This window comes from Morchella sextelata (genome assembly GCF_020137385.1).
Source record: "Morchella sextelata strain SCLS chromosome Unknown scls_18, whole genome shotgun sequence".
Taxonomy (NCBI): Eukaryota; Fungi; Ascomycota; class Pezizomycetes; order Pezizales; family Morchellaceae; genus Morchella; species Morchella sextelata.
This window is the reverse complement of record NW_025408633.1, coordinates 165,625-193,496: the sequence shown is the minus strand read 5'-3', so window position 1 is coordinate 193,496 and position 27,872 is coordinate 165,625. Positions and strand designations below refer to the sequence as shown.

At 47.9% G+C, this 27,872-nt stretch overlaps 7 protein-coding genes across 7 annotated transcripts; 4 read left to right on the top strand and 3 right to left on the bottom strand.

Moving 5' to 3' along the window:
- Positions 1 to 295: 295 nt before the first annotated feature.
- H6S33_004572 (uncharacterized protein) lies at positions 296 to 2,231 on the top strand (the record flags this gene model as incomplete). The annotated part of the gene is made up of 2 exons (XM_044836295.1): positions 296 to 903; positions 1,001 to 2,231. 2 exons carry the CDS (start codon positions 296 to 298, stop codon positions 2,229 to 2,231), a joined length of 1,839 nt encoding a protein of 612 aa, XP_044690545.1.
- Positions 2,232 to 3,584: 1,353 nt separating this feature from the next.
- H6S33_004571 (uncharacterized protein) lies at positions 3,585 to 5,449 on the bottom strand (the record flags this gene model as incomplete). The annotated part of the gene is made up of 4 exons (XM_044836294.1): positions 3,585 to 3,611; positions 4,220 to 4,622; positions 4,749 to 5,303; positions 5,361 to 5,449. 4 exons carry the CDS (start codon positions 5,447 to 5,449, stop codon positions 3,585 to 3,587), a joined length of 1,074 nt encoding a protein of 357 aa, XP_044690544.1.
- Positions 5,450 to 9,089: 3,640 nt separating this feature from the next.
- H6S33_004570 (uncharacterized protein) lies at positions 9,090 to 12,357 on the bottom strand (the record flags this gene model as incomplete). The annotated part of the gene is made up of 9 exons (XM_044836293.1): positions 9,090 to 9,413; positions 9,477 to 9,884; positions 9,933 to 10,058; positions 10,116 to 10,208; positions 10,259 to 10,515; positions 10,574 to 10,680; positions 10,771 to 11,100; positions 11,165 to 12,237; positions 12,331 to 12,357. The coding sequence occupies 9 exons, from the start codon at positions 12,355 to 12,357 to the stop codon at positions 9,090 to 9,092; spliced, it is 2,745 nt and encodes a 914-aa protein (XP_044690543.1).
- Positions 12,358 to 13,301: 944 nt separating this feature from the next.
- On the top strand, positions 13,302 to 14,138 carry H6S33_004569 (uncharacterized protein; the record flags this gene model as incomplete). The annotated part of the gene is made up of 3 exons (XM_044836292.1): positions 13,302 to 13,648; positions 13,701 to 13,998; positions 14,049 to 14,138. 3 exons carry the CDS (start codon positions 13,302 to 13,304, stop codon positions 14,136 to 14,138), a joined length of 735 nt encoding a protein of 244 aa, XP_044690542.1.
- A 1,871-nt stretch (positions 14,139 to 16,009) lies between these two features.
- Positions 16,010 to 17,969, bottom strand: H6S33_004568 (uncharacterized protein; the record flags this gene model as incomplete). Its single annotated transcript, XM_044836291.1, has 8 exons — positions 16,010 to 16,290; positions 16,349 to 16,423; positions 16,480 to 16,715; positions 16,772 to 16,878; positions 17,013 to 17,027; positions 17,092 to 17,126; positions 17,190 to 17,593; positions 17,698 to 17,969. 8 exons carry the CDS (start codon positions 17,967 to 17,969, stop codon positions 16,010 to 16,012), a joined length of 1,425 nt encoding a protein of 474 aa, XP_044690541.1.
- A 3,355-nt stretch (positions 17,970 to 21,324) lies between these two features.
- Positions 21,325 to 22,917, top strand: H6S33_004567 (uncharacterized protein; the record flags this gene model as incomplete). Its single annotated transcript, XM_044836290.1, has 3 exons — positions 21,325 to 22,224; positions 22,288 to 22,704; positions 22,789 to 22,917. The coding sequence occupies 3 exons, from the start codon at positions 21,325 to 21,327 to the stop codon at positions 22,915 to 22,917; spliced, it is 1,446 nt and encodes a 481-aa protein (XP_044690540.1).
- A 1,669-nt stretch (positions 22,918 to 24,586) lies between these two features.
- H6S33_004566 (uncharacterized protein) lies at positions 24,587 to 26,006 on the top strand (the record flags this gene model as incomplete). Its single annotated transcript, XM_044836289.1, has 5 exons — positions 24,587 to 24,736; positions 24,789 to 24,885; positions 24,938 to 25,112; positions 25,169 to 25,463; positions 25,521 to 26,006. The coding sequence occupies 5 exons, from the start codon at positions 24,587 to 24,589 to the stop codon at positions 26,004 to 26,006; spliced, it is 1,203 nt and encodes a 400-aa protein (XP_044690539.1).
- Between the last annotated feature and the right edge of the window lie 1,866 nt (positions 26,007 to 27,872).

Here is a 27,872-nt window from a genome sequence, read left to right as displayed (position 1 = left end):
TCTCCTCCCACTCCTCTACTCCTCCACTCTACTTACCTGCCTTCCTACCTATCCCTCCAATTAACCCTAACCCCTGCACATAACCTCCCCCCCCCCCCCACCCCAATCCCAACAACAACTCAAAACTCGTCCCACAAAAACTAATCAGGGTCTCTCTCTCACTCAACCTGCCTGGGCAGAAATAACAGATATCAACGCGACTTGTCCTCCTCCTCCTCCTCCTCCTCCTCCTTCTCTGCTACCACCACCTCTTGATCACCACCACAACCACACCACCAGCAACCAAAACCAAGCGATGAACGGCTTCCACACCCTCCCGCACGAGCTGCAGATCCAGATCCTGCTGCACCTGCCCCCGACGGCCGTGTTCGCGCTGCGCTCGGTGTGCACCTCCTGGCACGAGATCCTGTGCTCGCCGCAGATCGAGCACGCCATCAACCTCTCGCTGCTCTTCCCGACGACCGCGGCCGACCTGCGGTCGCGGCTGCTGCGGCGGACGCGGCTGCTGCGCGGCGACCCCGTGCAGATCTGGGATGTGGACGACGGCGAGGAGACGCTGACGCTGTATTCGGAGGGGTTTGTGGTCATGGCCCACAGCAGGTGTGGCGGCCCGGGCAGGCTGGGGATATGGGATTGCAGGCGGCCGAAGGGGCAGGATGGGTGTGTTGCGAGAATCGACTTGATGGCGTTGGTGAAGGAGCTGTATTTGGAGCTGTGGGAGGGGCGGGCCGGCTTGGGCGCGGGGGAGGCGGACGAGGAGGGCGGGGGGCTGTCGGGATCGGGAGGGGACCGCAGGGCGGAGATGCCTTTCAGGTTGATGACCCATTACTCGTGGGCCGAGAATGGAAATGTGTTGCTGGTTCTGGGCGAGCCGGGGAATCCGCGCAAGCCAAAGCATCCAAAGTATGTAGTTTTCTTGTATTATTTTTATATATCAGTATTAATATCCTCAAAGATGGGCTTGATTGATTGACGTACTGACCCTTATGATCGATCGCAGAATATTCTTGTTGTTTTCTCTGGCCACGGGAGACTTGATTAGGAGCTGGAAAGTCTCCTTTGCTGGCCGCGTTATATCTGCGCATTTCACCTCGACGATATTGCTTCTCGTCACTTCTTTGCCGCAGTCGCTCGATATCTGCGATGATCTCCTGCACCATATCACCACATACTCAATCAGCACTGGCGCACAGCTGTACACCCAGCCCATACCATCAATTGAGCTCCCTGCGCCGCCTTCATACCCGCCTGGATCCGCATGGTGCCACGCTCCCACAGCGTCCTACTACCACAACCACATCACCCTTGACGATGCAGACAACTTCTACACGCCCGAGGTGCAGACGAATGCCAAAGGCCCGCGCTATCACATCTACGAAGCCCGCTCCGCCCACACCGGCGCTCTCGCAGCCACAATCGCCCTCTCCCCCGTCAACGAGGCCGTCGCAGCGTCCAACCACTGGCGCTACGACTCCACAATCTTCACCTGCCCCTCGTCGCGCGTCCACCACTTCAGCACCTACAAGCCGTACCCGGAGACGCTCGCCGACCTGTCCCTCTCCGCCGACGAGGAGCGCGACATCTACAGCACCACCTACACAAACTGGAACGCGACCACGCTCTCCCGCCGCACCTCCCTCCTCCTCCCCCCGCTCGACGGCTACAACATCGCCGGCACCGACGCGCCCGAGATGACGTCGTACCTGTTGGCGGTGCGCTGGGGCGTCGCCGTCGGCGACTACTACCACTTTGGCAAGCGCTGCTGGGTCTACAACGTCTCGGGCGCCAACGAGGAGGTCGTCACGGGCGCGACCATCCCCGATGCGGCCGAGGGCCTCCGGAGATGCGCGCCGCTGGCCTGCTATCTCCCCAGCACGCCGCTGGACCAGCACCTGCACTCGCCCACGGGGTCGTCGCCAAAGTCGTGGCGCCGCTTCAAGATGCTGCTGAAGGCGTTTGGGGTGCGGCCGCCGGCGGGCGCGGTGGGGGAGGGTATCATACTGGGGGACGAGGAGCCGCCGTGCAGGACGCACTCGCCGACGCTGCCTGAGGGCGTCGTGTGTAGGTGGCTGCCGGAGGTGCTGAGGGATGCGACGGTGGTGGGCGGCGACGACGGGGTGTGGGCGGTGGCGGTGTGCAGTGATGAGGGGGGGAGGCGGGCGAAGAGGCGGGTGTGGATCTCGTGGGATGAGGGGTTGAGACTGCCGGGGAGGGGGTGGGCGAGGTGGTAGCGTTTACTGCGTTTTGGGGCTTGGGTGGTGGCTGCGGGTCGGTCGGCCGGCCGGGTTTTTTTTTTTGTATATACATAGGTTACTAGTTGGGCAGGTAGTTTATCACGATTCATTTATTCTGTGGGGACTTGCGACTGCCGCGTCCCTCCCAGATCGATCGCTGCGTCTAGCAGGACGGCTTTGGCCCCAGCCGTGTGAGGGCATGTTGTAGGATATTGCGGTGGGACCCCCCATGGAGCAATGATTTCATGAAGAGTGGTTGGAAATTGCGGTTGTGCATGCAATGTAGATCCCCACCGGCACCTCTCTTCCCCTCCCTAGCTGTTCCTTGCGCGCATCTATCGCCCTTATCAAGCACCCTGATATACCCGCTCTAAATAAGCGAAATGAGAGAAGCCCAGCCAGCCAGAAGCCAGGATGCGGCGGTTGGGAACGGACGAGTGATAGTTCATGTTGCGGCGTCTACCGGGAGGCCTAGGTAACTGGTGGCAGATTGCTCTGTAGTGGGACCCGGGGACCCTGTGGGGTTTGTTTGCGGGTGGGAGTACTGCATGGATGGTAAGGATTGCGGCGTAGCGGTGGGCAGAGTGGTTGCTGGATTTGCAGGACAGTGGTCAGGAATGATACTGAACCCCACACGCATCCATGCCCCCTATGGTACAATGGTTTTGGTGGAAACGGGATAAGTTACCACCCGTGGGGAGGATAAACAGACAGGGACCTGGATTTTCCGCGTTGGATGTAAAAGATAACTAACGGCCTGATTAGGATATCGTATGCCTTTTGCGGACATTTCCTGCCTAAAATGGTCTAGTTTAAATTTAAAAAATTGTGTATCCTGTCTAGGAGGATAAAGTCAGATTATGATGCTGAATTTCATCGTGAGGTTTCTCTTCCCCGGCGGATTATCTCGAAATCTATCAACCCAGCATATCCAATTCCATCAACAGCATCTTCAAATCATCTCCTTCAGTGGATGGGCTTGTAGCAGTTAGGAAATACATTTGCTCACAGAATAGCATGCACATGAGTCTGGCGAAAGCGGGCATGGGGCGAGCTATACCACGCCCATACCCGCCTCTATGTGATACCGATCATGATGATGGTGATCATGATGATGCCTACATGTACATGTAGGCATTCGGGACTTGGACGTTTTCACACAGGTGTGCCTACTAGTACTGTCACGCAGGTGTGCCGTCCCCGCACTGCTGTCACACTGTTGTGCCGTCCCCGCCGCTTTCCTAGAGATAAGGGCCTAGTTACCCAATTTTTGCGGATACGACATCCTCCATCAGAGGATACCGTAGCATGTGAAAAAGGTATCTCATTATCTCTGATAAGTTATCTTTTTTAAATTGTACCATAGGGTCCAGCAGCCTATTATAACCTGTCAGCAGTGCAGCAAAAGCTTTTCGGACAGTGGCGGAAGAACTCATATTCTCGGTTGATGGACTGCTTTTCCAGACAAGCTAACGTGTTCAGAGTTACGACTAGTAATTCTGGGATCCGCATAGGATACATGTACAAGTAATGCCGTGATTGGCTTCGAGGCGATCGATGAGAAACAATCACCTCAAGGGGGAGGGGCTTGTTAGCTCAGTTGCATTGGTGTATCTTAGGTGTTGATTGCTCTTGCCGTTACATGTCCATGGTGATGATGAAGAGAGAGGGACGACCAAGCGGAGCTGATGATGGAGAGGGTGGGGGGAGGAAACGATGAACTCACTAGTACCTGAGAAAATGGATACTGATGCATCCGCAGGGGGCAGAAGCCGCTAGCTTTGCGCGGGCGAGCGGCCGCTTGTGCATTGCATGTTCAGCGCGGCCTCTTTTCTTTTTTTTTCACTGAATGTCATCCTCATTCATCGACACGGTACGATATATAGCAAATCCAGTAGTCTTTATTGCCAGACGCCAGAACTACATGTATGATGCCATAGTACAGTCCTATCAATCATTACCCCCCCCTTCCCCCTCCCCGGCACCTCACTCCCCCACGCCAAGAACTCCCCCTTCACCCTCGGCGGCCCCTCCACAGGCACATTCACCAACTCCATGCCCATAATCATCTTGATCTCCGGACACCACTCCCACACGCTCTCCCTGCGGCCCCTCTCCATCCACACCGCCAGCGGCATCACCGCCCCCGACCCCCCCAGATGGTACCCCATCGGCTCCTCCGCCCACACCCCCTCCACGCTGAACCCCGCCTCCGTGCTCCCGTTCGCCATCCGCGCGCCCGGAAGCGTGCTGATCCGCCGCACGAGCCACAGGTCCTCCATCTCGCGGTGGTAAGCGTAGCGCCGCTGCGTGCGCAGGATCTGCAGGATGCGGGACACGCGGCGCAGCGAGAGGCCGCCGTTGCCGCCGTAGGCGTCGTTGATGTTCCTGCCACACGCGGAAAAACGGGTAAGTCAATCATTGACCCCCCCACCCGGACACAGACACCACAACTAGCTAGCTACACCAACAAATGGGGGGGGGGGGGGGGGGGGGGGTTATGGAAGAACTCACCACGGCGCACCAACCCAGTCGTACAGCAGCCACTCGTCCAGCGACACGCCGCTGTTCGCGCACAGGATGCTGTCGCTCTGGAACACGAGCACCCACTCGACCTGCGCCCTGCGCCCTGCGCCCTCCCCGCCGCCGTCGCCGTCAACCCACTGCTCCTCCCACCGCCAGCGCTCGGCGCCGCCGAGCCACGTCCAGAACCACGGGTCGGTGAGCGTCTGCGAGAGCGCCTCCTGCCCGGTGACGTTGGCCCTGGGCGGGATGAGCGTGAGCGCGAGCTTGCCGAGCGAGACTTGGTGCCGGATGGCGTGCGAGCGGGTTAGGTGCGCGATGGAGGCGCGGGAGCCGAGGAAGAGGAAGTGCCAGTCGGGGGGCACGACGGTGGTCATGTGCAGGAGGAGCGGGGCGAGGTGCGGGATGGGGCGGTCTTCGATGAGGAGGGCGAGCTTGGAGGCGTTGTAGGTTTGTTGGGGGGGCGGGGGCTGGGGAGGGGGGGTGGGGAGGTGGAGGTGGAGGGGGGTTGGGGCGGGCAGGGGGTTGAGGAGGAGGAAGAGGGTGCTGTGGTGGGGGTGAGTATGGTGGTGGGGATGGGGGTGGGGATGGGGGGTGGCTTACATGGTGAAGAGAAGACCGGCATTGATGAGGAGTATGCGTTGGAATTTTGGCTTGAAGGCGGAGTTGAGGAAGGTACTGAATATCGCCATCGCGATAGTACAGCTCCGCAGGTGTCGGGGTGCACATATAGGCATGTATCATGAAGAAGTCTACTCTCCATACCTTTTCCCAAGCACGTTGCCCTGCTCGCCGACACGAACAATATCAAGAGCGAACAATGTTAAGCATCGCCGCAAACGACAAAGGAATCCTACAAAGCAAGCAAGCTTTCTGTCATCCTAGGGACACAGATACAAGAAAACACCCCAAGACTCCAGGCAGCACCTATTCGCACAGCAACGTCTGAGGAAAGACGAATCGAACCCTCTCCTGAAGACTCACCCGGAGCGTCGATCACGCACTATTCGTTACAGCACCGTCACAGGCCATCACTCGGCCTTGGCAATCCGAATCTTTTTTTCTTTGTTTAATTCGGCAATCCGAATCGAAAACACCACGGTCCCTCGCCGTAAGCAAACAACAACTGGCCCCATCATGACAATGCCAGAAGCGATACTGGAAACGGTTTACCGAAGCGAATATGTGTCCAGAAAGTATTCGTGTACCAACCAGCCTAGTTGCCTCGCTGTACGTAATGTGGTTGCGATTGACCCCTCTTATGGTGGCCTCGAGCAGTCTTGATCCTGACCACCACTCTGTGAGTATACATCTACTCCATCGAATCACTTCTACGCAGAAAACAGTACTCAAAACACCCATCGACAGACAGCAAGCACGTACGTACGTAATCTATCACCAAGGAACAACTGCAAGAGTTGGTTTTAGACTTTTTATTCAAACGAAATTGGTATCTAACTACACAGCAGCCTATCTCCTTCCCAGCGCCATCAACAACCCCAGATCTCTCAGCCAGCCCCCCCCCACCCGCAGAGGATGGAATTTGATGAAACAGGTGGGTGTGTAGTCTGCAAGCCGTCCTCAAGACCAAAAGTGCTTGGTGTCGGGTTGTTCGAGACGAGACCAAGGCTCAGTCAGTAGGACACACACGCCCCGCACCGCTCAGTCAGTAGGACACACGTCTCGCACCAAATGGAATTTGATGAAACAGGTGTGTAGTCTGCAAGCCGTCCTCAAGACCAAAAGTGCTTGGTGTCGAGTTGTTCGAGACGAGACCAAGGCTCAGTCAGTAGGACACACGCCTCGCACCGGATGGAATTTGATGAAGGCCTCCACACCGGATGGAATTTGGTGAAACAGGGCCTCCGCACCAGATGGAATTTGATGAACCAGGTGCGAAGTCTTCAAGCCGGCCTCGAGACCAGAAGTCCTCGGTGTTGAGCTATTCGAGACAATACTTCAAGAGGGCTTATGTTATAGAGAGCACCACAGGTACGTTATCGAACCCATCATACCAACGCAGAGGATGGAATTTGGTGAAACAGGACTTCCACACCGGATGGAATTTGATGCAACAGGTGCGTAGTCTTGTCTCAAGACCAAAAGTGCTTGGTGTAGAGTTATTCGAGACAAAACTTCAAGAGGGCTTATAGAGTACAGTACAATCTCCTTATAAGGGTTCGGGTTATAAGGGTATTCGCCTTATAAGGGTAGGTGTTTGGGTCCCCATTGGGCTTCGTAGGTACAAATTTGCTCCTCCTATAAAGGTAACGGCTCTATAAGGGTACCAAATTTCGGTCCCGACGTACCCTTATAAGGAGATTGTACTGTACCACATGGAGCAGGCAGCAAGAGCACAGGCCTAATTTTTCCTTTTCCTTCGGATGGGGTTGGCGGCTGGATGTTGCTGGAGTTGTTGATGCTGACTCCGCAAGAAAACACAAACCGACTATATCAGGTTAGCTCCCATATCGATACTAGATATCGACATAAGTATTGGAGAATGTTATACATACATTTGATCGTCTTCCTCGGCGCCTGGATTTGATCGTCTTCCTCGGCGCCTGAGTTTGATCGTCTTCCTCGGCGCCTGATACTCCAGCCCGCGGTGTTCAATTTCAACAACTACCACGGAAGTCCTATGGGGCGAAGGACAGGCTCACTCGGGACGCAGGAACGCAGGCGCAGACAGTGAAGTTGTTGATGTTGTTGATGTTGTAACTACGCAAGAGAATCCATTCACGGTTAGCCCGCATGTCAATACTTGATATCGATATAAATATTGGAGAGTATTATATATACATTTGATCGTCTTCTTCTTCTCAACAACAGGCTCATAGGGCGAAGGACGGGCTCACTCGGGGCGCAGGATCGCAGGCGCAGATAGGGGGAGACTGTGAACTATAGGTGTATCCTCCCCTATTCGGTGGACACACCAGGACTGTACAAGTACAGGTGTATCCTCCCCTATTCGGTGGACACACCAGGACTGTACTGTAGAGGTGTATCCTTCCCTTAAAAACAACCCCGGGGGGGTCATTTTCAATCTTAGCAGCTGGAATAACCTCCGCTGCCCTGTATATATGGATTGAGTTAGTATTGACGGCTTCAGTAATATATCAGGGCGGGAAGAAAGAAAGGGGGGGGGGGGGGGGGGTATGCATGCTTACGAGGATCTAAATAATGCCTTACGGCTTCCGGGCACATAATCTATTGAATTTATGTGGTGTTGATACGCTCGGAAATCTTTGCAGATTTCAAGCCGGTCTCGAGACTAAAAACATATTTGCAATTGGTGTCGAGCTGTTCAAGACAAGAGCGTCGCGTAAAGACTGCAAGACGCGTCTCGTCTCATGGAGAACAGTAATTGGCGTGACTGACTTCTGGTATCAATTTTGACCATCCCCTTCCCTCCGTGTAAACATACATGTATTTTAAACAGGAACACCGAATTAAATGTCCTGCTTATCATTGGTTGTGTCGCGGTTTACACAATGCGCGTACGGGAAGGATGGTGGTGAGGAAAGAAAACAAAGAGGGAAGAAACGTGTCTTTTAAAACATTGTGGTCGAATACCCGGCCTTGTGATAAAAAAAGATTGTTTACATCGTCATCTGGTAATGATCTATTTATTGCTGGGGCTAACCTGTTCAAGTTAAGCGAAATGTTCTTGGCAACGCTTGCGAGTGATACCATATGATGACCTCAACACTCTTCTCGGTTAGGTAGCACCCGATTACACAGTCAATCCTCGATATAGTTGGTCTTGTGCCAAAACCCCGCCAGAAGCTGTAATTAATTATATGTAGTTTCTCCATTCTGACCGGAGAGGTAAGTAATTGCAATTACGGGTTTGAGTACATACTACGGAGTCTGCGCGAGATTACATACATGTAGTGGGAAATACTTTTGCGCTTTTCTGCAGTACTTTGCGATGCCCTCAACCGATATATAAACAACCACGATCGCGAGCGGAGAGAAGTGAACAACTATAGTAAATACGACTATAGTACGGAACCAAAAGCGCGGGCGTTGGGGGGTATTTTTCTGCATGTGATTCATATCTTAGGCTTGTGATTTCATCTGATGATCGCGCACACTGTACATGTGAATATTCTTGAGTACAGAAAAGTCATTATTTGTATCTAACGAGCTATTCTAACAAAGAGAGTGCTCTACGGATTAACTGACTCCTGGGAACTCTCTCATTCCCGATTTCTTTTATCCGGAGTACAAGCTTTATACCCTTTTTATACTAATGGCTCAACCTGGCAGGGCGGTAATGAGCCTTTCGTTACCCCTCAGCAAGTCTGGAATCGAAAAGAAACTTTCTCAAGCCTGCGAGCTACGAGTATTACCATCAGTTCTGCCCACGGATAATGGCGGAATTTCGTTTAGACGAGGGAGAAATGATTGCACGGAAAAATCTTCATGGAAGTTCTTTGCTGCTTCTTTTTCAAGAAATCTCTCGATGGTTTCCCTGAGCGAATTGTTGTTTAGCGGCTTTAGTGTGAAGTCATTCATTCCGGCTTCTCTTGCACGATCACGATCACCGGCCATTTCTGTTGCCGTAACAGCAACAATTGGAACATCTTTATAGGCAACTAGACCAGGATCTTCCGCCTTGCGAATGATCGCAGTAGTTTCGTAGCCGTCCTATTCGTATTTCACAATGGTTAGAACAAGGTCAATTGTATATTTAGTGAACCGGAGACAAACCAGTAACGGCATCTGAAGATCCATGAATATAATATCTAGAGACTTGAGCTCCCCTTTTTTCATTCTCGAGATTGCGTTCTGTCCATTGATTGCGACTTGTACATTGCAGCCCATTTTCTCCATCCTCTTAGCAGTCACAACTTGGTGAGACCAATTATCTTCAACAATCAAGACATTTGTTCCCTTTATTGAGACCTTTTGTTTCTTCCAATAATCATGCCTGATTGCAGAATGTAAGTCGCCGATTCGGAGAACAACACCCATGTCATGAGCTAGGCTGTCTTCTCTACGTGGGATTGTTACTGGAGAATTCTTTGGAGGCCGGAGACAAGGTAAGGAAAACCAGAAGGTAGAGCCTTGGTCAACAACAGATTGGCATCCAATACTCCCCCGAAGAATTGTGGCAAACTGTCAATTTCAGAATTATTTTCTCAGGCATGAGAGAGAGATACATACGCTTTTTGCGATAGCTAAACCAAACCCTGTGCCATAATGGCCAGTTGAGATATCGGCAGCTGCAATTTCTTCAAAGGGAAGAAATAGCCTCTTCAAATGATCCTCAGCGATTCCAATGCCAGTGTCCTATGGCTGTTAGTTATATATTGACGTGATAACATTAAACGATGCAAATAGTATCACCTTGACCTCAAACCTTAGCTCCAAAGACCCCTTCTGGACTTTTTTCGTGATCACCTTGAGACTGACGGTCCCCTTTGAAGTAAACTTATATGCCTAGTAAGAGGTTAGAATATATTCAAAACCTCATAACCGGCCCAACAAACATTCGATAGTAGATTAATGACAACCCTCCGAATTTTCGCATCATCACCCTTGAGAAGCAATTGCGTACCATCGCCGAAAGCACTATATATGACCTCTGTGTCATCGACCTTAAACTCAACACCTTCTTTTGCCATGCTATTCCTGAATAGTGTTTCCAAATCTTCAACGAGGTGTTGCAAAACAAAAACATTTTGATCAACCTTAATGTCATTTGATTCAATTTTGTTGAAGTCGATCAGATCGTTGATAACAAGAACTAAATCATCAGAAATTGTGGCAATTGCGGCAAAGGTGACGTTTAGTATAAAACCTACGGAAAGAGTTGACACTTCTGAATATTTGACGGACTAGAGTTCTCTGTTCTTTTCCAGTTTGAATCTCATATAAAAGCTCTAAAAAAGATATAACACCTGCAACTGGTCTTTTTGGCAGTGACTATAATTAGCCTTATGCACTGAGTGACGGATTCTCAGAAAGGTGATCTCTGCTGGGCATAAATCCATAGACTTACGTTTTAAGACCTCTGGATAGGTTCATGAGAAATACCTTTCTTATTTCCGCACTCCTAGAAATTTCTTGTTCTCTATTCGCACGTTCAGTCTGCTCTACAATTACGGTGAGACCTGCCAGTAAATTGGCTTTTTTTCCCGGGTCTTCCCATAAAGGGGTGGCTTTAAGATCGAATACGCGTTCTTCGCCATCTACAAGTAGCCCCACTGTAGCTCTCTGTGGAAGTTTCGTAATAAAAACCTTGTTGGTACACCATTCGTCATAGGGCAAGCGCTCAGAAAAGTCGGGACGCCAAACGTCTAAGTGGGAGATCCAATCCCATCCCTGACTTCTAACTCGGTCAGACTCTTAATTTGTGTAAATTAGAAATTTAAATTGATAGAGAGATGACAAACCCAACAGGCGACATCATATCATGGCCTAGCACCCTCCGGCACGCTTTGTTCGTAATGCAGATGTCCCCGTCTGGAGTAATACATGCAAACGAATACTCCATCTCATCAAGAATCATATCTTTTAACTTAGCCACTCTCTCAACAACATCCGTTCCAGTTGTTCCAGCAGCAACGCTTTGTTTTGCCGATGGCTTCCGGCTTGTCCTTCTTAAGGCAGGATTAAATTCGGCGTCGACATCATCTGAGTTTGGGACAATGGACAAAGCTATGAATACTCCCGAGTTTGTGGGATTGTTAGTGGTCTCGAGTATAGACATATATAATTCACCTCCAAGTAGCTCCCCATCCTGTTTAGTAATAATTATCGGGATTTTTTCCTTGCGTGAAAACTCATCAATTCTTCTCAAATCTTCGCTATTGTCATGATCAATCTCATTGTCTCCAGAGTAATCATCCTCTTTCTTGCCTGTATCATAGAATTCCGAGTAAGCGCCAGAATCGTAGCCATATTTATCTAGCTGGGTTTGCTTCCGGATCTTTCCCTTCACAGTCTTGAGTACCTGGACAAGTGAGATCCATTTTCGCATATCAACTCTTGCCAAATCCATTGGTAAATCCTCTAGATGAAAGCCCTCAATTCCTTCATCGTGTTCATATATTCCCCGAGAGCCTGTTGATGAAAACGAGGGTTTCCTACCGGTTGGACGAGTGGCAGGAATAATAGGCGGGGGATGGAAGGTGGGGTCACCTAAATCGGTTAGAGGATTACGCCCCAGTAAACGTGTTGCTGATCTGTTTGCGTATACCACAATATTACTGTCGGAGAGCAATATTTGAGGTGTGGGTGAATTGTCCAGAAGTATGGAAGGGTTAAGCCCTGTTGGCAATGAGAAGGAGGTAGGTCTGGTTTTTATGTGTGCTGAAGCTCTTCTCGTGATGGTAGCTGCAGCTGACGTGCTTTTCCCCTGGTAGCCACAGTTGGGACAAATTGCGATAATTGTCTTATTTGAGGGGGAATTCCCTTCATCATCTTCAAGTTGTTTTTTCCCATGGTATTTTTTCCCGAGACATCCCTGCTCATGAGCAGATTCACAGTATTTGTCAGGAGGCACGCTGCGAGAACGGTCATGGGAATGGAAGAAAGGGCTTGAGGAAGAATCAGCTACCTTGAGCATATTAGAATACGTATACATCCTTCAGTGCTCGAATTGCAAGAGAATGGTCGAAATTATGAGGTTTATGTAGCCAATTCAAACAATGTGGTGGGGAAAAGGTCGATATACCTCTCGAGCCAGCGAGAGTAAAGGGGAATGTGATTTGTTGTGGAGGGAGGTTATCTGAGAAAGAGTTGTATTTCCCCACCTTCCAGAGGTATACAAAAATATCGGTTGAAGTTTGGGCAGGCTGGGTTAGTCGGGCCGGGATTGGGGTTGAGGTACGTGATTGTGGACACAGAATTTTAGTTATCCGAAGGTACACAGGTGAAAATAACACCTGTCTAAGAAAAGTACGTAACAAGCATGTACTTTGATTAAGAAACGTATGTACACGCATTGTCCTACAATAATTGCAAGTCGAGTGATAGATTATGCGATGTATTTTTCTTGTAGTGCAAGATTATCTAAGCACTCGAGAAATGACAAGGGTGAGTGATACTTCATGTCACAGCGTAAGATGGTCCTATGTACCAAACAACCCGATATGGTAATAATGCAAAGTCGTCGCCATACAGTACTACATGAGATTTCTGACCGGAATATTCTTTGAGATTATGAAGCAAAAAGGTACAGATTACTTATATGCATACATACATGTAATTATATTCTTTCTCGGCCGAGGCATGCAGGTTTAGTGATCCTGGCCGATTATAGAGGAGCCTCATCTACAATGTCAATTGCGTCATTGTGAATTTCAAAGCAATTGCGCGACAAATTATCGCCAGCTCGCACTGTACTATTCTATAATATTATAGATATTGATGCAATTCAAGTGATCTTCCATAATCAGAATACCAAATCCTTATTTATACCTCACATTCCCACGGTGCTTATAGCTTATTCTCGGTACAATATCATACATACATATCTGACGTTCACAGTTGCAACTTATTTTACCACTTACACAATCATCGTCTGCAATGGCCGCCATCAAGCCCCTTGCTATCATAGCCGGTGTAGGACCAGGAACCGGTGCCGCAGTCGCTCTAAAATTCGCCCGCGAATACACTGTGGTCCTTCTATCTCGCACTGCCTCGTCCTTTGATTCAGTTGTTTCGGAGATCAAATCAAACGGCGGACAAGCCTACGGAATCCCCACCGACATCTCGAACGAAAAAAGTGTGAAGGATGCATTTGCACAAATCAAGTCTAACCATGCGGATACGCCGGTAGCTGCTGCAATCTTCAATGCTGCAGGTGGACTTGTCAGAAAGCCATTTTTGGAAGTTACCTTGGAGGAATGGGATGGAACTTGGGCCGTGAACGGGTTTGGGTCTTCATGCCTTGTTGATAGATACAACTGCTAACGCTTATGACAGTCGTGGGGCATTCCTTTTCTCCCAGTCAACCCTTCCTCTTCTATCAGCAAGCACTAATCTTCCTCATCCACCAACACTGATCTTCACCGGCGCAACGGCATCTGTGAAGTCTTCCGCTCTCTTTACAACCTTTGCCACGGGAAAGTTTGCATTGAGAGCACTCAGTCAATCTCTTGCCAGAGAGTTTGGACCCAAAGGGGTTCATGTTTCGCATGCAGTGATCGATGGGGTTATTGATATTCCGAGAACTAAAGAGTGGTTAACTGAGGTCCCTGATGCCAAGATTAGCTCCAATGCAGTAAGTTTCTCATCCTAGGGGCCAAGAGAGGAATGAGCTGACAGCCACAGATCGCGGATGCGTATTGGCATTTGCATACACAGCCTAGGACAGCGTTTACATGGGAGATTGATATCAGGCCGTATGTCGAAAAGTGGTAGTTTTGACACGATATGACTCTTATTAGTTATATCGAAGTAAATAACTACATGTATTGAGAGAGTGCGAACCTTTATAAGTCTGCGTCTATAGGTTTATCCCTGCGGTGTGAAAGCAATCAAAGTTTCGATCGACCAAAACTTGAAGCTATATGTGGCTACATGTACTTTTATTCATGCACAGAGAACGTATTGATGTTTTTTTTAAAGAGCCAAGTCAATGAGTTTGGATATCCAATAGCAGTCCAGTCCAAAAAAAAAAAAAACGTCGGGAATTTCCAGGTAGACTACGTATACTTGAATTCACCCATTTCATGCTCATTCCCACCAGCAAATGTAGGCTTCCAGATTACCCAGCCCCAAAATCTCTTTAGGGCATTATATAACCAGAAACCTACATGGGCTTCACAACGTCAAGTGTGCGCCATGCGGTTGTAAATCTTTGTGTAGCACATCCACCTATGATTTTCTTTCTTCACCTATGCATGTAGGTACTTAGAGAATTAAAGTGATCCGGAAATATTTCTCGCTAATAATAATTCAGTTGCAAAATTGCGCCATCAGGAGGTGCTATCGAGTTCCTCAATGACGGGCCATGCCCTCTTGTACTCTGGGAAATGCTTTCGAAGTTGTTATGGTGATCGATCGAATGTGTTTATAGACTTGTACTTTAAACTATATCAATAAGTTAAGGTATGTAGATAGTTTTGAAGTGATCGGTGCGGAGGTATCAAAGGATCATTCCCTACCAACCAGTTAGTCCGACGGAAAATTGATTTTGGACTACTCGAAATAGGTATTCCAAATCGAGGTATCCGTCATATATAAGTTAAAGGTTAAAGCCAAGGATGTACTTGTGGTGTTGGTATTCGGGTATGATGTAGGATACATATAGTTGCTGATAGAACACCCATACTCTGCCATACTTGAGCGAATCCGGTTGTTCTTTATGATTTCGATAGGACACATGCTTAGATCCCATGGAAGAACATTATGATTCACCTCATCTCAAACTATTCCTTGGAATCTATTCTTTCGAGATGCAGCCCCTTTACTTGTCTAGTTTGATTTTAACAGATACCAACACGAAATTCCATCCTCTAGATGACGTTGGCATGAATGTAGTCTGAGCGTATCTATGGTGAGCGCATGCGAGGAATCAGCAGTGCTCATTTAACCAGTAGAGTACCAGGATCCAAAACAGGAAGCAAAAAATCAAACAGTTACGTAACATGCGTCATACCTTTTTAGATTCTCATTACGAGATCTACTATGCTAGCTTGCATCCAACCCCTTGATAGATCTCGATAAGAGAGAAGGGGTGTTGGTTCTAGCCGCACTAGCTTTGCTTCTGTAGATCGCAGAAGCTTAAAGCGAAGTAGTAGATATGTGGTAATATATCCCGGTCCCAACGTTTATACAAGTATTTATAATCCGCGCCGGAATTAATATTGCATCGACTGGCTACCGCAGTACTAGAATGTGACCTACCGATACATATCGGGGAGACCTCGCGCCCAACACGAGCATTGCTCTTACAACTCAAGATGCTGCAAAGTGCCATCAGTTTTGAGCTATCAAGGGTTTGTTTTAAGGTTTGTTGGACCCACCCTAATAATGATAGGCTATTTGTATGTAGTATCGACCACCCATGGCCGGCCCGACCCAACGTCGCACAACACCACTCGAAATTTGCATAAATAAATTCTCGACATTGAAAGTTAACGTTAACCTCAACTGACAGGAATATATATAACTATCAAACAAACTCAACCCGCTAGAAACAATCGATAAACAAAACCGGGAAACGCCAAAAAGAAACGCAGTTTCAGTACTACATACCCCCCAATACCCAAATTGTACAAGCTTGTGTATTACCATTTAGGCTCACCCCTCGCTGTCCTCCACTGCAATCCATATCTTTGCAGCACTACAGTAACCGGCATCATAACTCCAAAAGTTAATAAGCCCTGTGCCGAAAAAGTCCATGTGAACCCTACACTGTCACACCATGGTGCAATGAAAAACGGATTCACAAACGCACTCAAGTTAAGAAGCACGCTATAGAAGATTATTACCGACATTGCGTGCGATGGATAACAGTCGACTATGTAGGCGGAAATGGCAGTGTTGCCGATCTGGATTCCTGCTGCGACTGACTCGGTGTTAGCAGCCAAGGGCGAGAAGCCTGAGAGAATTGCAGCAAGACTCACAGAGGAAAAGCGCAACCTGGCCAACCATCCAGTGGTAGCCTCTATCGACACTGATTCCCCACAGAATTAAACCCACTATTTATATCGAATTAGTAGCAGGAAAGAGGTAGCTTCTCAGATGGTGATCATACCAGCGGTTATAATTACAGCAGGATATACTAGCCACAGTCGCATTTCTGCAACACGGACATCATTGTTCTTCTTAGCTAGCAATGAGACTATCCGGTCGCTCAATGTACCAGAGAAAAATATTTCGCATATCAGAGTTCCAAGAATCAATCCGAGAAAGAGGAGCCCTTGAATATTGGCAGCGTATTGTGGATATGCAACTGGAAGGTATGTAATGACTGACAACACCCACCAATACCTTTAAAACCTTTGTCAACCTTGTCACTTTTGGGATATATAACAGGGGAAACAAACCAAGCAAAACAATAAAAGAAGACCGAAACAGCTATGTTTGGGAAGGACCAAATCTTGCAGAATTGCATAAAAGCATCCCAGGGTTTAGGATGCTCAACCCCAGCAATCTTCGTAAAGTTAATGAAAGGAAGGTTCTTGGTTCGCTTAATATCTAAAGGAATCCTCGCCGAAGTCTTTTCGGGATCATCACCCAGACCAACCTCCGTTGTGGTTGTTGGGAGACGTGATAATATCAACTTACGGGGATATAAAGTTTCTGGCAAAAAGAATATTTCTGCAACCAAAAGAACACCAAAGAGAATTGCTGTGAGCCAGGCTACCCAGTACTGGTTCACTAAGGATACAAAGCCACCAACTTTCCGAGAACAGTTAGTAACCAGGAAACCGTCGTCCTAAATAGGAGTTTCGTTGTACATACTCAACGGTCCAACCAACAGTCCCATGTCCAGTGCGAGTACCCACAGGCCTAGCTTTTGACCTCTCTCATACTCAAAAAATAAATCATTCACAATGGCCATCCCGACAGTCGCTGCAGGACTAACACCAAAACCCTGGAAAAATCTTGCAGCCATGTACCCCTTATAGGTGGGTGCTACGGCAGATCCAATAGTCGCAATAAACGCCACTATCGTCCCCGAAATGAAAATTATACGCCGACCATATATATCTGCGAGGGACGACCAGAATAAGGGGCCTATTGAGAGTCCAAGTGCTGGGATGGCGACGGTCCAGTTGACCTGGGAGTGTGATATGGAATACTGCTCTTGAAGAAGGGGGAAGGATGGAACGGTCGTCGTTGTGATGTATGTGAAGAGGAAATACCTGGGTTTGGAAATTTAGCACATTCCTTTGACCTTGTTATTTCACCGCACCATCGCCTCAACACTTCAGCTCCTCGGCGCCCCGCAGAAAGACGGCCTACTCACATCCACATTACAATCCCTAAGATCGTCCATTTTTCTATTCTTGAAAAGTTTAGCGGGTCAAGGGGGTCTTCCGTCGGTTTAGGACACAACTCGATCCCCCCTTTTGCCAGGGCGAACTCTTTGACATAGCCAACAACCTCCTCGCTACCGTTGTTTATTTCCCCAGGAAAAACTTTGTTTTTACCCAACTTTTCGGAACTTGATGGAAGGGCGTCGCGGGGAGCCTTTTCGCCAGTACTGCCTTCGCTAGTGTTTGCTGTGCTGTGAGCCATGACTAGCTACTGAGTGGGCCACTCCAAGTTACTCCTAGACACTCCGTTTGAGGATAACTGGTCGAAATGGAACAGGACAAACCAATTCGCTCTTAGGGCCCAAATCGAAATGCAGAAAAGATGAGTCGCAGTGAGAACTACCTCCTATCCAGATGGCGCGTGATCAAAGACAACTTGCAACTTGTCTGAGGGAACGATCTGTTCTATATGTATCCTCTTTGGTGGCCAATTTCTTGCACGTGACAGGGTACAAATCCTCACGATCCCAACTCCTTTAATACACCTGTTAGGGGTGCTTGCCTACAAAAAAACAAAGAGAAAATACGCGGGGGTTTGAAACGCTCAGAGACCGGGATCATGTGACTCTCATGATAAATGATAAGTAACCTTATCCTTATCACAATCAGTAGATCTAACTACATGTATGTACTATTCAATATAGTTTCCTAACATCGCCGGGAAGTGTCCTATCAACAGATAGACAGAGACATGAATAATTTACAAGACTAGGGGATTCATAGATTATCAGTCACGCCGTTTCGTGATGAGAGATAACGACTTCTTTTTCTGCTATCTAATTGCTGATCTAGCGTAGCCTCACTCAATCATGAGCCGAGCTGAGGGGGACGTGGGATCGTAAGAAGGGTGTTTCTTTTTTTACTGAACCATATATATTCATCAATTTGAAATGCAATTCCGTCCAAGCTTGACTTCTGTGATATCAATTCTTTGTGGTGCTCCTTCACTTATTAGGTGGGTTGCTCCGCTACACTTCGCTACATACCCATCTACCCGGATCGACCATGTGCTGCGTGCATATAGTCGCGTGTGGCAGTGGCAGTGAAACGGGGATAAGCGAATGTTGGGCTCTATTAGTTATCAGCTTGATGCACAATTGAAGAGGAAAAATCGGATGTGTAAGTAGAGCACATAAACACAGGTTCCTGATAGACCTCAGTCACAAACTGGCTGACCTAGAATACAAGCACATCCTGGAGGATCACATTCTAATATATCTACGTACGACGTGGAGTGGCATTAGCTTATTCGATTGATCATCTTGGAGGAAGTGGACGGGCAAAATCACTCTAACAACAGGAGTCCATAATTTTATATATTCGAGTACTTATACACATTAGATTAACCTGTGAAAAACGAATATAGTTTCAACTTCTCATGGATATGTAACTTGATTCTTCTTCGTATCTTGGTAAACAAAATAATCAAAATATAAACACCTGGGGCCAGTTCAGGTTCACTTAGGAGACAGGAATTAGTTTTAGCGGGTATTGGGAATTTAGGAAGTATAAGTGATCGATCTATCCATCCCTTACAGGAGGAAGACATTGTCGTCCTATAATTTCTAGATAATTGCATCTATGTACTTTTAGTTACACGTATGTACTCTATGTACAGCCACTCTGCAAAAGTGTTCGTGATTCCGATTTCGGTGTGAGACATTTCTCTATGTAACCGTGGCGGACCATCAAAACCCCCCAAGAGAAAACTTTCCCAGTGAACAATGGGGCCCGGAATCAATGAAGAATAAATCAATGACCTATCTTCTTTTATATGAACTATATTATATTTTTCGTTGTTTTGAATCTCTACATTAATAACATCAACATCACGGGTGCGCCACACTGCGCACTGACATTAAAACTAAATCACGAACACTGTTGCTGAGTGGCTGTACATACAAGTATGTTGGTGCCAGTGTTTCCTCTTTAATTCCCAACGTTAAAAGCCTTATACTACATGTAGTATGTAGTGTGTACCTGCTGGGAAGCCGAGGGCTACACTGTTTATTGGCGATCAATGATTCTGAGTTTGAAATTAGGATCGAATAGTTGTCATGTAGACATAACTTGATTCATGTAGACATAGCTTGATTAGATGTAGTTTAGCATCTCTTTGGAGCTCACAAATGTTTGAACTTCTCCACCCCGAGATTCATGCATGATGTGACTACCATTTTGCTATTCTGAAATATTCGTAAACTTAAGTACTCAGCTAGCTAGCCCTAGCTACGGTCTACTAATAGTACATACAGTTCGACGGAAACCAGAGATAGCCAAGACAGCTCGCCAAGTGGTAGTATTAGTCAGCATGAAAGCTCAAATGCGCAGCCTCCCCAGACAACCAAGCTGCTAATCTAATTCATCTCAAGTCATCAAAAACTCTCACAGCTCCTCTGGAGGATTTCGGCGATAAAAACCGGCAACTACCTTTCCATTAAACTTGCCTCCTGAAGAACAGAAACAAGCTAGGGTTGGGGATGAGCCCTGTCACGCTCTGTTACCCTGACACTCCGGACCTCCGTAACCACCCGGCCTCAATGGATCCAGGCCCCCACACATATCCAAGGCATTGATTCATTTACGTAAGACCACGCCAGATAACTCTTGAGGCTGGGATTGGTTCTCTTCAACGTCTGGCTCTACATTGCTTCCGTCTCTCCGCGTCGATGATTCCTCCGACTGGATGAAATAGTAAAACTCAAATGACATTCTTCTTTGGGTGGATGATGCAAAACATCCTGTTCTATCTACCGGGCTTACATACTTTATGGGAATTTCTACATTCAGTACGTACCTGTATTTGTGATATGGTAATTTTACTCGGTAGATATTCTTGGAAACTTCTTTGATAATCCAAATATTGTGAATCTAATCTGTCTCAGGCTAACCCAACCACCCATGCAGAAGATCTTATTCTATTCTGCCCTTAGGTAAAAGAATCGAGTAGAGGGCCAATAGGAAGATTTCCGGACCCTTACTACAACTACCTTCACCTGCCCATAAGGATAGTCCGATGCGAATATTACCAAGTTTCAAGTCCAGACGAGTCAGCTAACTATCGATGCCCCGCAATTGGGGCAAGTAGGTAGGTAGGCTACGCACTTACCATCATGTAGTCCCTGCCTGGTGCTACGGTTTGCCTTTTTTCGATCTCGGTTCAAATCCAAGAGAATTGAGAAAGATGTTGATTCGTCTTGGTCCTACTCCATTTGACTCGTTATGTAAGAATAAGACTTTGTGGAGGAAATACTATGTTGTTCTCTCTACCTACCTACCTTCTACAGTACAGCTTGCTACGGGACCTTTACTCTTACCCAAGGAAGGAACTTTTTACTGGTAGACTCTGTCAACGCCATCATCTTCGGCTCTGTCATCTTGGTAATCATCATTTCTACAACCAGTACTTTTCAGTTCCAAAGCTTACTTGTCTCCCAGTATTCAGGTGCAACCCTATCAGAGATATATATACAGTATACGACGCTACCTCTTAGTATCAACGATAGAAGGAGAGATCACCCTGTATCATTCGTTCTACTTACAACACAGATTCTACGATGCAAGACCATACATATACGGACACCCCAGTTACGACAAAAACCACATCAGCATGGCTACCGCCATTCCTTCGATCAAGTAGCACTTCCAAAACAAGTCCCGATGAAACCTCAATATTACTTCCAAAACCTCTGGATGGCACTTCACATTCCATCACCTCCAACTCTACCCTGGCAGAGTTTCTTCTCCTGGTCAAAATGAGCGTTCCTGTCATTTTGGCCTACACCCTTCAGAACTCACTACAAACCATCTCGGTCCTAATAGTCGGACGGATGTCGCCAGAACACCTTGCTACCGCTGCGTTCTCATATATGTTCGCTATGTCAACCGCCTGGCTAATTGCTCTGGGTGGTACAACAGCATTAGATACACTTTGCTCCTCAACCTTCACTGGTTCTCGAAACCCTTACGAGCTTGGGATCCTACTTCAAAGGGCTTTTGTTGTTCTAGGACTATTCTATGTGCCTGTCGCAACACTGTGGTGGTTCTCGGAGGGTGTATTTTTAAGGTTGGGACAATCCGCAGAGCTGGCTCAGCAATCTGCGCTTTTCTTGCGATGGCTTATACCGGGAGGATTGGGATATATTTATTTCGAAGCCACAAAAAAGTTCTTACAGGCACAAGGGATCATGGGAGCGGGAACTTATGTACTATTGATCACGTCTCCGGTAAACGCGGTGCTAAACTACTTGTTCGTTTATACATGGGGATGGGGATTGATTGGTGCGCCTATTGCCACAGGGATAACATATTGGGCAGATTTTGCAGCAATTGTGGCATATGCAAGGGTTTTCAAGGGGTGGGAGAGTTGGGGCGGATGGGATAAGGCCTGCTTGAAGAATATGGGAGTCTTCGCCCGGTTAGCAGGATTGGGGGTAGTCATGGTGGGAACTGAATGGGTAAGTCAAACACCAGTCGAGAACTCCAAATGACCGTTTCACTGATATATTTACCCACAACAGTGGGCATTTGAAATTGTCGCGCTTGCGGCTGGCCGCCTGGGCACCGTCCCCCTTGCGTCTCAGAGTGTCATAATGACCACCGACCAAGTCCTCAACACAATCCCCTTCGGCATCGGCGTTGCTGCCTCCACCCGCGTTGGCAACCTTCTCGGTGCCCGTGACGCCCGTGGCGCTTCCCGTGCCGCCAATACCGCTGCTTTCCTCTCAATTGCAGCTGGCGCCCTCGTCATGATCATCATGCTCGCCGTTAAGGATTTCTACGCCAAGATTTTCTCCGATGATGTCGATGTGATAAAGCTCACAGCAGAGGTCATGCCACTTGTTGCACTGTTCCAAATTGCAGATGGATTGAACGGCAGCTGTGGTGGTGCGCTGAGGGGCATGGGAAGACAGCATGTTGGAGCTGCGGTGAACCTGGTGAGTTATTACTTGGGGGCACTACCATTGGGAATTTGGTTGGCTTTTGGCGGATGGGGGTTGAAGGGGTTGTGGGTGGGTCAGTGCCTGGCACTCTATTTGGTAGGTGTAGCGGAGTGGGCACTGGTTGGCTGGAGTGATTGGGAGTTACAAGTGCGAAAGGCATTTGAGAGGATGGAGGTGGATGAGCAGATTGAAGAGGGTGGGCTATGATTGATCAGCCATATCCGACAATATGAAATGATAGACTGTATGTAGCTACTTTTTTTGTTGTTTTAAGATAGAATTTTAGAATTTCTTTCAATCGTGGCAATATAACCTGTTCTCCTTTGAAACCTCAAAACTTGAATCGTTACCCCCGCGGGTTGTTTTGTACCGGAAAAACAATAATCCGAATATAAATCCCTTTTTATCCTGCCTGCCATTAGGAAACATCCGTTTCTTATCTCGCAATTGCATTCCAGTGTGCATGCTCACGTCCACGCCCACACTCACCCAATTGGTCCTCTCGCCATCTCTCACCATCAGAACCATCAGAACCAAAGAAGGCCGTGGAACTTCATGTAAGGTAGGTACATACATCCCACTCTGGGAGGGATGGATGTGTAGGTACATCTGTTAGTAATCCCTCTTAGCAACCCCTTCAGATAAGGAGTTTACGTAACAACCAACAGAGTTACAACCACGTTCTACTCTGACTTAGCCCTACATAGCCGTTATTACAGCTTCTGCGATGCGATGTGCTCTACCATGATTGTAAATATGCTGGGGAAAGAAGAAAGGAAAGGAAAGTACTCTATGTACTCTCGAGTACCTACATGTAGATAAGTACATATGAGCGATAAGGACAAAGTGTAGTATGCAGCGAATGGATAAGGGCCGGTTGATTGGCTGGATTCCGAAATGGGGCAACGGGACGACGTTGATAATGCCCCGATGTGGTAACTGGGGTGAGAAGGTGCACTTTCTGGGTACGAAGCCGCATGCACGGGCCAGCTAGTGGACCGGTGGAGGGTCAAGTACTGACTGTACTACTATCTATATTCCTATTTGGGATATTCAATAGAGAACTCGCAAGTCACCGAGTCACAGCAGCTTGCAATTGTGGAATGTACTTCGTGCACCCCACCCCGTACCGGTTTTTTTCTATTCCGGGGTCGAGACGTCTTATCCGGGATGCTGGGAATCGGAGAATTGTGATTGCAGTTTTTCTATTACTTTACACTTTACCTATTTTGAGGATCGTATCGTGTCAAGCATAATCGCGTCTCCGCTGTCCGATAAATACGCCTCCTATGTACCCGGCCAGTGAACTATGATACCAGCATACCTTGCATCTTCAAGAAGAAACCTCGAACGTTGCCACTTCAGGATACACGGGAGAGTAGGACCCCAATTGAGGTGATCCGGGGGAGAGAGTTTTGTTCTTTTTCCTCTTTCTCTTTTTTACTACTATATGGAGGAGTACGATAGAGCAGCGGCTGTTCTAGAGGATGAGAATCGGCATTACCTAAAGCTCCGAGTCTCTCGATCGATGCTTCGGAGTTAAGATTCTCTCCAGATACAGATGATAGGATACCGTTGATAGATGCTTCGGTACTCAGGGCAGTTCTTGCATGCCTTCCATCGATATCGATTGATATCTACCCGCACTATTTCTCCGGTGTGATGTCAATGATCGGCTATTGTCTTTTCAAGGGCGTGAGGTGACAATTTCTTTTACCTAATAAATATAACTTCTGAAACTTCTCTCTTCTTAATAATATTCAGGTCTTGCTCGGATTCCTCAACTTAAGAGTAGAAATTGAACATAAATCGGACATAATCTCTGTTGAAATTAATTCTCCAACAGATGTACATCACTACTCTCATCACTTTAACGATGCACACCACTGCCCTTCTCTTTCTTGCAGCTATATCCTCGGTCGTAGGACACGAGCACACAGGAAGTTTACAAGAACACCTCAGTGCGCAAGGACCTCATCGTGAGAGATTGTGGTATAATACTCTGCCCGGTGATGGTGGCACTCAAGTATATCTTCCTCTCCCTTTAATACTCTGGTTTATTTTAATTTGTTTGATAGGCAGACTCGGTATTCTCTGGCATCTCCACATTCGGACGCCTGCCATACTATCCATGCCTAGCTTCCGACGCAGAGAAATTCGATATTGCCTTCCTCGGTATGGGCTCCTCCTCCATGCCAAGCGTTTTACTTCTAACATGGAGATACAGGTGCGCCGTTTGATACCGGCACGTCCTATCGCCCTGGAGCCCGTTTTGGCCCATCCGGAATTCGCCAAGGCTCCCGGCGTCTCAACCTCTACGGCGGATACAATGTTCCACTCGCTACCAACCCATTCAATTCCTGGGCCCGGGTCCTTGACTGCGGTGACATACCGGTTACTTCGTCTGTTCTCCATTCAGTCTCCCCTCTCCTATCCAATGAAAACTAACAGCCGGTAGCTACGACAACGACTACGCAATCAAGCAAATTGAGAACGGCCACCATGCGCTACTGTCCCGCACTCCTGCCACGGACGCGGACAAAGCGGGCCCCAGCCTGAACGGTAAGACGTTGCCAAGGGTTATCACGCTGGGTGGGGACCACACCATCGTCCTGCCGATTTTGAGGAGCGTCAAGAAGTTGTATGGCCCTATCAGTGTTATTCATTTTGACAGCCATTTGGATACGTGGAAGCCCAAGGTCTTTGGTGGTAGCTTGTCGAAGACTGCGAGTGTGAACCATGGAACATACTTTGTCAGTCTCACCCTACATAATACCGTGGTTATTAGTTGGTATTAACAATTAGGACAGTACCACGCAGCGCAAGAGGGCCTTCTCAAGAACGACACCAACATCCATGCCGGAATTCGCACGACCCTTAGCGGCCCCAGCGACTACGAAAATGACGGCTACGTCGGCTTCCAGATCGTCGAGGCTCGGGAAATTGACACTATCGGCGTGGATGGTATCATCAAGAAGATAATCGACCGGGTCGGCACCACAAACCCCGTGTACTTGTCTATCGATATCGATACTCTTGATCCCGCGTTCGCACCTGCTACCGGAACCCCGGAGACTGGAGGGTGGAGTACAAGGGAACTTAGAACTATCGTTAGAGGACTCGAGGAAATTAACCTGGTCGGGGCTGATATTGTGGAGGTGGCGCCAGCGTATGATACCAATGCGGAGTTGACTACGATGGCGGCTGCGGATATATTGTTTGAAGTGATGAGTATCATGGTGAAGAAGGGCCCATTGAGCTATATGGGCGATGGGAAGAGACAGCAAGAGTTGTAAAAGTATGCGTAAAGATATTTTGTGATGAGTAGCTACATGAATGATGATACGTTATGAAAAAGGGTTACAATTGTTTCACTTACCACTTTGGTGGACATACATCGCTCTTCTTGTTTGACTTCATCCAGATGATCAACCCATCCTATACCCGTTTGAGTTATTGTGTACAAAGTTTGAATTTGTGGCTCTTGTGGTAGGTGAGATATTCAGCCGTGGCATTGCATCCAGAAGGGCAAACAGCTAATGGCGTGGGTGATGAATGGATGAAAGAGCGACAGCGGGGACGAAGGAGGAACAGCCTGGGCGGAGCGAATCGCGCCTTCACCCCCGGTAACGTGCCAAGAAGCTAAGAAGGGTGTTAATGCTACATGTAGCGTAATCACACCCGCTAGCCCTGGTAGTGGTGATAAACGGTGAAGAGAGCAAGAGCGGTGCTCAAAATCATAAGGAATCACTCGAATGTCTTGGCACCGGTGAAAAAGAGCCCCAAACCCGGTCAACCTTAAACTCATACTTAAGCCCGGTCAATCCTTGAAGTTGAAGTTTATATAAGCAGCTCTACTGCTGTCGGTGAGTAAAGACGAAGGATCAAGCTTTTGGGGAGATAAGCGATGCATGTAGGGGTTCCGACAGTTTCAGCTTCGCTTTACTGACATGGTTGATATAGGTGTCCAAGGCGCTCTATACAAACGAATACTACCAGGGTTGCCGAGAGGGGTCATGTTGTTGTTTGTGACTGCCGACGGGGGATGTCGCAAAGGACATGTGTTTGAAATGCAGAAGTAACAGCTGTATCTAAAGCGATCGCCGTCAATATACGTACACGCTTACCTGCTTTGCGTCTGTATTACTTTACGAAGAAACAAGACAACGTGGAACATCAGAAAGGTATCTCGCGGTTCCCCAGAACACCCACTCCTCATCTTAACCTCGAAAACCATTAGATCGTCAATATTATCGATTCCAAAATATCAATGGCCATCTGACCTTCGGGAAATGTTCGATTTCTTGGCTATCACCAGATGAGGTAAATACATGTACCGACTTATGTACCCAGGCGTTAATTAAGTCCCGAGAATTCTTGGTAGCAACGATCTCACAAAATTTCTCAGGGCTTGATTAACGCGCGAGTAACTACCCGCGCTTACTCAATACGGGATCTAAACATTTGCTCACACATCTTAGGACACAGCCTCCGCAACGTCAAACCATATCTTCCAGAAGGAAATAAAAATACTCTTCACGATAAAGAGGAACGATGCAGAAAAGCTCGGATCATTCATCTCTTATGTCGTGCGTCAAGCCAGACTCATTACCCGACACGCGCGTTCCTACTACATGTAGAGTAGGCCCCGCCAAATGCAAAGAAAGAAAAAAGAAAAACTATCCGTTCGCGGAACATCATTTCATGCAGTCTAGGCAAATTTTGATCAGCATAGGCATTGCAGGTACGCGGATAGCTACATGTACCTGCGTGGTATGCATACCAGCTAAAGTTAAATGAAGGTTTCGTGCGCACACGACCGGCCGGATCGGAGGACCCATCAATTGTGGAAACTAAACCGATTTCAACACCTCTTACCACTACTAGTGTTTGAGGCTTTGACTTTCGAGATGATCACTATATTGAAAGCGGTTTCCTTTGCAATTGATGACCTCCTGAATTCTTAAGAGAAGGGGGGCTTATTTTTATTATTGTTACTGATGTCCTCTCATGAGGGCAGGGGGTCCTCGTTAGGGCAAATTGTAAAGGAATGATTCTGGGATAGGGATATGGTTAAACTTAATACACAGCAGCAGTAGGAGGGCGCAGGAAAACTATCGATGGAGTTCATGTCGCACAGTCCCACCGGATCGCTTCATGAG